Genomic DNA, 8,579 nt, shown 5'->3' with positions numbered 1-8,579 from the left:
CATGCCTTCTAGAAACAAATGACTAGAAGTACGCACCTTATTTCTTCTATTATATGGAAAATATCTATTTCACATTGCAACATTATTCAGAACTCTGGACCTAGCTTTTTAACATATAAAATATAAAAGATTTTTTTTTCCTGTTCATGGGGCTTGAACTCAGGGCCCGGGCTCTGTAACTGATCTTTTCCCACTCAAGGCTAGTACTTTACCACTTTTAGCCACAGCTCTACTTGCAGCTTTCTAGTAGTTAACTGGAGATAAGAGTTTCATGGAGCTGGGAATTTGGCCTCGTGGTAGAGTGCTTGTCTACTATACATGAAGAAGCGCCTTTGATTCCTTGGTAGCGCATACATAGAAAAATCCAGAAGTGGTGCTCAAGTGGTAGAGTTCTAGCCTTGAGAAAGCCCAAGGACAGTGCTCAGGCCCTGAATTCAAGCTATACAACTGGAAAAAAAAAAAGTCTCACAGACTTTGCTACATGGACTGGCTTCAAACTATGATCCTCAGATCTCAGCCTCCTGAGTAACTAGGATTATAGGCATGAGAGACTGAACTTGGCCATATAAAAAAATCTGATAATTTTTAGATTTAACTAATTTGATGTTTAGAAAAAAACTTATTTTCATTTCATTTAATATGGCTCTTTTGAGTACACACACATATTTATATATTTAAAACTTAGAAATTCAGTAGTTAGCTATATAGTATTGTTACTTTTATGAATTCTACACAAACACTGTAGGTTAATTTCACCTAGAAAAATCCCCTTCTGTGGTAGGAAATTTGACCTAGTGACCACATATAGAAAAGCCAGAAGTGGTATTGTGGCTTAAGTGGTAGAGCACTAAGCCTTGAAGAAAGCCCAATGACGGTGCTCAGGCTCTGAGTTTACTCCCCAGGACTAGCAAAAAAAAAAAAAAAAAAAAAAAGAAAGAAAGAAAAAGAAAAAGAAAGAGGAAAAAAAAACAAAAGAAAAATCCCATTGTGCTTGTATAACAGAAGTTCAGATAGTTTTTTATTAAATATAAATACATTAAAAATGCTAAATGGGTATTAAGCAAATGACATCAACTAAATATTGGAGATACAAAACATTTTAAACATTTGAAAAAGTAGACTTAAATGTTAATCTATTAGTAAAAGCACAACTTTAAACAGTTTTTATAAAGAAGAGAATTGCAGAATTTATATTCTATACTGCTTTCAGGAAAGCTAACAATTAGCCTTTGAAAACTGCTTCAACTTACACTATAATCTAATAGAATATAGCTTATCACAAAACCAATGTGAGAACTAAGGTGACAATTTAACGTTCAGTACATTACCAAAGCATACATGGATTCTCTCTTGGGAAAATACATCTCAGTATTGTATAAGTCACAAAATACATTAACTTTATCATAGCAGTAACCGACTTATGCTCATATTCTAAAATGTCATGTGTTTATCTGTTGTTTTACCACACAGGGCAAGAGCTTTAAACAAAAACTGGAAGTAACATGTAAGCTTTGGATTTGTTATGTGTGGAAACTGAATGAAACTGTCAAACAGTAACATACATTCTCTTGGTTAGTATTTTTTTTTTTTAAATTGGTCAGTCGTGGGACTTAAACTCTGGGCCTGGGTGTTGTCCCTGAGCTCTTCAGCTCAAGGCTACCACCCTATCCCTTGAGCCACAGCACCACTTCCTTTGTATTTTTTAAAGTTGACTTGACAAAGGTTTTTTAAACGTCCATTTTTTTTTCTGATCTAAAATATACAGAGTGAAGTCTCTAAGTAACAAAGTTGAAATAAAGTGATTAAGAACTGTAATTTTACATAGAGACAATCTTAATATTGCAGGCAACTGTTGCTATATTTTAAGGGAAGCTATAAAGTAACACATTAAACAAATAGGTCTAGCTATCTAGGCTATTTTATCATATCCATCTTGGTATTACCACACTTGTTCCTATATCCTCTGAAATTCTCTGTTGAGGAGCACTCAATGGCTTTCCAAGGATTCTCTATAGAAGGAAGAAATTTAACAATAAAATATGAATCATGCTAAATCCAATATTCCCAAAAGGCACACAGTTATCATATTTACTACTAAACTATGTCATTCATAAATTCATGAATATCATATGCATTAATTTACAATTGAAGTCTTTCTCCATTAGTCATATCACTTGGCAATACATTACAATAATTGCAATTACAGTATAGTAGAATGTATTACATTCTACCATCAGATGTTACACATATGGAAAACTTTTCAGATTTTAACAGAAAAATCAAATTACATTAAAACTTTAATATGTGCTAAAGAGTTCCTCTATGACTAACTCCCAAGAACATCTCAGATACTGAAGCTCTGTTGAGCTTCTCTGGTGAAGAAGGGTTCCCAACTCCTCACTGTAACTATGGGGAGAGTCACTGATTTCCTACAGTGACACCCACATGCCCTTTTCCCCTGGCCGATTTTTCTATTTCACTGTTGAAATAAATCATACCCACAAGTATGTTATACTACATCACTGACCACTGAGCCAGAAGGTGGTCTTGGGAATCCCCCAAGGATAATTTACTCTCATGTGAAACTACAAGCATTCAGAAAGCCATTGTATTTGTTTTACAGGGTCAGTACTGAGATACTCCACATAACTTCTCTTTTTTGTGTTTGGTTGTTTTTGGTGCCAGTCTGGGGCTAGAACTCAGAGCCGGACACTGCCCCTGAGCTTCTTTTGCTCAAGGCTAGTGCTTTACCACTTGGGTTACAGTGCTGCTTTCAACTTTTTCTGAGTAGTTTATTGAACATAACAGCCTCATGGACTTTCCTGCCCAGGCTGGCTTTGAACAATGATCCTTAAATCTCAGCCTCTTGAGTAGCTCGGAAATGAGCCAGCAACAGCTTGCTTGCTTATTGTTTACACATATGTAAAAAGTTCTTTACTGAACTTTTCTTTCAGAAGTGGAGTTGATAGCCCTCCCGACCCCCTTTCCCTGTATAGGTTTGAGTGCAGTGACTTTCATCTAAGGGTTTGGGAGATGTGAGACATAACTAGAAAGTAGGTCACAAAGACACTATTGCTTCTACCTTGCGCCTGATTAGAGGAAGGCAGCTGCTATAATATAATCCAGGAGCATTACAGAAAGAAAGGCCCACATAGCAAGGAACTGACTCTTCTTGTGACACCCATGAGATGAGCATGATCTAGAAGCAGTATCTCTGGTTACTATCTTGGCTGCAATATCCTGAGATCCTGACCTAAAACCACTTTTGAATCCTGTTCTATACACTGTGAGATGATAAATGCTGCTTATGCCAATCTATTTAGGAGTGATTATATTTATAATTTTAGAATAAGTTTTAAAATTTTATTGTTAAAGAACACATTTGATCAAATGTATTCTTTATGTAAAAAGAAAGTCAATAGCTTCAATAAAAAGAACATGATCACTTTACCTCTTTCTTGGATCACTCATTCCTAAGCAGAAGCAGAGTTTCTCAGAACAGATGATGTCATTTCCACAATAGTATTAATAGATAAGCCATTGAGAAAACCTTTATGATTCATTCTCACCTCCTGAAGTGCATCAATAATATGGTCTCTGTATAAAAGGAAAGTATACATAAATATTTTCCCTTTCCACAGTGACAGGTTCTGACACTCCCTCCCTGCCTGCCTATCTTTTGTGCTGGCATAGAGCCTTGAATTCAAAGCTTGGGTACTATCACATGTTGATAGCTCATGCCAGTAATCCTGGCTACTTGGGAGGCTGAGATCTGAGGATTTCGGTTCAAGGCCAGCCCAGCACAAAAGTGAGACTCTTACCTCCAATTAACCACCAGAAAACAGGAAATGGTGCTATGTCTCAAGGGGTGGGGTAGTAGCCTTGAGCTGAAGAGCTCAGGGACAGTGACCAGGCCCAGAGTTCAAGTTCCATGACGGACCAAAAAACAAACAAACAAACCCCAAAAACAAAGATCTCCAACCTTTCTTGCCTGGGATGGCTTTGAACCCTAATCCTCAGATAGCAGACTCCTGAGTAGCTAGGATTTACAGGCATGAGTCATCAGTACCTGGCCGTACTAATCTATAATTTTACATTAGCAGCTTAAAATTAGAGAGAAACTAGGGGCCTGGCTCTAACAATAGAGTATCAACCCACCATGTGTAAAGGCCCTGAGTTCAAAGTTAAAAAAAAAACTATAAAAAGTTGAAAATTAATCTCAACACAACTTCAGTTATTACCTGCTGACTTCTGGATGCAATTCTGTCAGTCTCTTCATGATCTTGGTGAAGCTACGAAGGTTCAGTGTATTTGGTGGTATGAATTGAACAGGTGTCTCAGGTAGTAAGTGAGCAGACTCAATCTGCTTACAGTTCTTCTTGATACCCTATATAAATGAGCACAAGAAGTAAGTGTTGAGAATATGAGGAAAAAGTCAAAAGGGAGAAAGGTCTGTCTCTCTATGGATGCAATGCCATCCAAAGGCCCCAAGGCCTCATATACTTCCTCTACGCTAACTCCTGGCCCAGAGCCATGGCTAGCTGGACCAAGCATGTTGTTTCTTGATCTGAACACCAGACAAATGAATTAGCCAAAGGATCCCAGGGCTCTGACTGAAAATACTGAGGCATTAAAAGAAAAGTCAGGAGTAGAAAGAAGAGGCCAGAGGGTACGCAGGCAACACTCGGAAACACACATTAAAAGTCAGAGGCCCCATGCTGCAAAAACCCTCCAGCCCATACCTTATTTCCTTTATTTTTGTGCAGTAAATTCAAACATGTCCAAAGTAAATCACCCAAACTATGAAGTATTAGTGAGCTGAAAAGAAACGAGCTTTGAAAAGGGATAGCCAATATCAAAAAGGCCAAGACCAATGAAAAATGTCACTAGTGACAGTGGAAAGAATAGCTGAAGTGAAATTTTTAGAAAATGAAGTCAGAATATTAGGACAAAAGGAGAAAACTAATCAGAGACTAGATATATATTTCATTGAAAAATCTAGCAATGAAGTCACAGGAAAAACAAGAAATTCAAAGGAAGGCAAAGTAAAGTGCAATCCTGTCAGCATGAACAAGGGCTCTAGAAGACTGTAAGAAAAAGGAAAGTCTGTGTATAAGTGGAGTCACTAATGGTAGAAAAAAAGGAATGGGTAACTAGGAAGTAGGAAAAAATAGATAAAAGACAGAATGAATGGATCAGAGTAACATGAAATCCTTCTGGAATGCTGGAACAGTCATTCATTCATTTATTATTACCAGTCCTTGAGGCTTGAACTTAGGGCCTGAGCACTGTCCCTGGGCTTTCTCAAGGCTAGCGCTCTACCAATTGAACTACAACATGACTTCTGGCTTTTTCTATGTATGTGGCACCAAAGAATTGAACTCAGGGCTTCGTGCATGCTAGGCAAACACTACCACTAAGCCACGCTCTCGGCCCTTTATTATTTAAAAAAAAAAAACTTTGTCGTTGGTCATAGGGCTTCAACTGTGGGTTTGGGCGCTGTCCCTGAGATCTTTAGCTCAAGGCAAGTGCTCTACCACTTGAGCCACAGCACCACTTTTGGTTTTCTGGTGATTAATTGCAGAGAAGAATCTCATGGACTATCATGGTTGGCTGGCTTTGAACTGTGAGTCTCAGATCTCAGCCTCTTGAGTAGTTAGGATTACAGGCAGGAGCCATCAGTGGTTGGCTTCAGTTCTTTACTTTGATTACAGGAGTGGTTACTTGCATACACATATTTGTTGAAAAGTGAATTTATCTTAGGTAAAAAAAATTCTTGAGAATGACAATGGCATTTTGAGGAATAGAAGGGGATGAAGGAAACAAAGCAGTCTGCCATTTTCAAGGTGGTATTTAAGACCTCAGTGAATAAAGATGAGGACACAGAAATGCCTTTTTTTTGCCAGTCCTAGGACTTGAACTCAGGGCCTGGGAACTATCCTGGAGCTTTCTCAAGGCTAGTATTCTACTACTTGAGCCATGGCACCACTTCTGGCTTTTTCTGCATATGTGGTACTGAGGAATTGAACCCAAAGCTTTGTGTATACTAGGCAAATACTACCATGAGGCAGGCATGCTCCTACCCGCCCAAATAACATTTTATGGTTTTAAGACACATGAGAAATGGCTTAAGAATTATAGGTGAGGTGGCTTATGCTTTTATCTCCAGAAACTCAAAAGGGAAGCTCACAGGGGGATCATGGTTGGAGGTCAGCCTGGGGCAGAAAATTTGCAAAACCTCCTTTTAACTAACTAGCTGGGCACTGTGGCACATACCTGTTATCCTAGTCACGGGAAAAACAGGTAGGAGGATCATGGTCCAAGGCTAGCCCCGAGCAAAAGCGAGACCCAACCCTAGTAGAAAAATAACCAAAAGCAAAAGGGCTGGATGTTATGCCTCTTGGAGATCAGTCCAAGACCCTGTGTTCAAACCCTATGCCCATCAAAAAAAATTGTAAGAACCGGGCGTGGTGGCTCATGCCTGTAATCCTAGCTACTCAGAAGACTGAGATCTGAGGATCATAGTTCAAAGCCAGCCTGGCAGTAAAGAATGTGAGACTTATCTCCAATTAACCACTAAAAAAGCAGAAGTGGCACTATGGCTCAAGGGGTAGGTCGGTAGCCTTGAGCTGAAGAGCTCAGGGACAGTGCCCTGGCCTAGAGTTCAAGCCCTACTAGCTCACAAAAACAACAAAACAAAAATAAAAACAAACAAAAACTTGTAAGGCAAGTTTGGGGAAAAACCAACAACAAAAATGATGACAATACAGGATCCAGGAATAAAGAGAAAGGGATACAGCAAAAACCCAGTTAAAGAAAAGAGGGAGATTTCATCCTCAAGAACAACAAGACCTGTATAAGATGAGATTAGGGTGGCGATCACAGGCCCTGGAGTCACTCACTCTACAAAGGCACTTCCAGTAGTATGGCATTTTAAAAACCATTTTAAAAACCATTTTAAGAAAACTAACCTTCTGGTCCAGCGGGGAGAATTCACTGTCTTGCTCAGATCCCATTTGTCTCAGTCTAGTTTTGGGGCATCTAGAACCAGAGGAGGTGGGACTGATTTCTTTTTTGGTGTTTTTCTCCACATGGTTGGCACAAGCTCTACTCCCACTTTTGGGGGCCAGAGGTGACATGTACTCCCCAGGAGTTTTAACAAGCCGCACATTTACTGATTTGCCATTTATTTCTATCCCATTCATTTCTTTTACAGCCATCTTTGCATCAATGTGTTTTTTAAAAGCAAGGGATGCATATCTAATAGATAAAAACAGAGATGAAAGGGTTTTTTGTTAATGACTTTAAATTAGCTCACATTTAATTTTGTAATTATGGGCTGAAATGCATCTTTCACAAGAATAACTACCTTTAACAATAAAAGGGTTACTATAAAACTTACCTTGGAATAAAAAGGATATTCAGGGTAATTAAATATAAAACAAATGATTAAAATGAGACAAAATTACTTTTAATGGATTATCATTTAACAATTTTATACTAACATTATTTTTTTTGTCAGTCATAGGGCTTGAACTTGGGACCTAGACACTGTCCTCTGAGCTATTTTGCTCAAGGTTAGTGTTGTTCCACTTCTAGTTTTCTGGTAGTTTATTGAAGATAAGCCTCATGGAGATTCCTACCCTGGCTGACTTTGAAGCAAAATCCTCAACTCTCAGTCTCTTGAGTAGCTAGGATTATAGATATGAGCCACCAGCACCTGGAAATATTTGATAGTTCAAATGTGGCAAATTACTATTTTGTAGTATTATATACCTGTGGCCTGTGGACAAGCGGTTGTCCACACAAAAAAACTGAAGGTTTTTTTTTTTTTTGGTTGGTTGTAGGGCTTGAATTCAGAGCCTGGGTACTCTCCCTGAGCTCTTTTGATTAAGACTGGTCTCTACTACTTTGAGCCACTTAGCCACCGTTAGTTTTCTGGTAGTTAACTGGAGCTAGGAGTCTCATGGCCTTTCCTGCCTGGGCTGGCTTTGAGCCATGATCCGCAGACCTCAGACTCCTAAGAAGCTAGGTTAATTTTTATATACAACACAAACTCTACTTGGCTTGAAGGCTTAGATGTAAAGGGCAAAATTAAAAACATTTAGAAGAATATAGAAAAGAATGTCTTTATAACCTGTAGTGAAAGAATAGACAAAGTTAGGAGTTAAAAATTAGAAGTTTAATCATACACTTGAAAAGTCTGGCAAACGCTTATTCTTATTAATGTAAAAACCCCTAGACAATGTATATGGAACTGAAGAGTAATTGTTTTTAAATGATGGGACTCTATTTCTCAATGTAATTATATTTTCTAAATCCCAGCATAATCTATAACACTTCAAATAAGGAAAAAATACCCTATGTTTTCCTCCCACTGCTGGTTTGAACATAGAGCCTGAAGCTTGCTTTCCTGGATGATCTCTACCACTTGAGCCATACCTCTAATCTGGCTTTTTGCTGGTTCTATGTATGGAGATGGACTTTTGAGGACTTTTCTGCTCTGGCAGGCTGTGAATCATAATCCTCTAGATTTCAGTCTCTTGAATAGCTAGGATTACAGGTGGCATCCTGTTTTT

At 38.4% G+C, this 8,579-nt stretch overlaps 1 protein-coding gene across 1 annotated transcript in view; it reads right to left on the bottom strand.

The window, feature by feature from the left end:
* Positions 1-3,457: 3,457 nt before the first annotated feature.
* Positions 3,458-8,579, bottom strand: part of Rbm44 (RNA binding motif protein 44) — a 28,960-nt gene continuing 23,838 nt past the window's right edge. The window contains exons 12-14 of the mRNA XM_090355140.1: positions 6,972-7,260; positions 4,242-4,387; positions 3,458-3,597 (exon numbers count right to left, since the gene is read on the bottom strand). Coding sequence (XP_090211266.1) covers positions 3,474-3,597; positions 4,242-4,387; positions 6,972-7,260 — 559 coding nt within the window. The 3' untranslated portion in view covers positions 3,458-3,473. The remainder of the gene's footprint in view (positions 3,598-4,241; positions 4,388-6,971; positions 7,261-8,579) is intronic.

The sequence above is a fragment of the Megascapheus bottae genome, chromosome 21, assembly GCF_031878675.1.
Source record: "Megascapheus bottae isolate mThoBot1 chromosome 21, mThoBot2.hap1, whole genome shotgun sequence".
NCBI lineage: Eukaryota > Metazoa > Chordata > Mammalia > Rodentia > Geomyidae > Megascapheus > Megascapheus bottae.
Note: the sequence above shows the minus strand (reverse complement) of the source record. Positions and strands in the feature narration are given on the sequence as shown.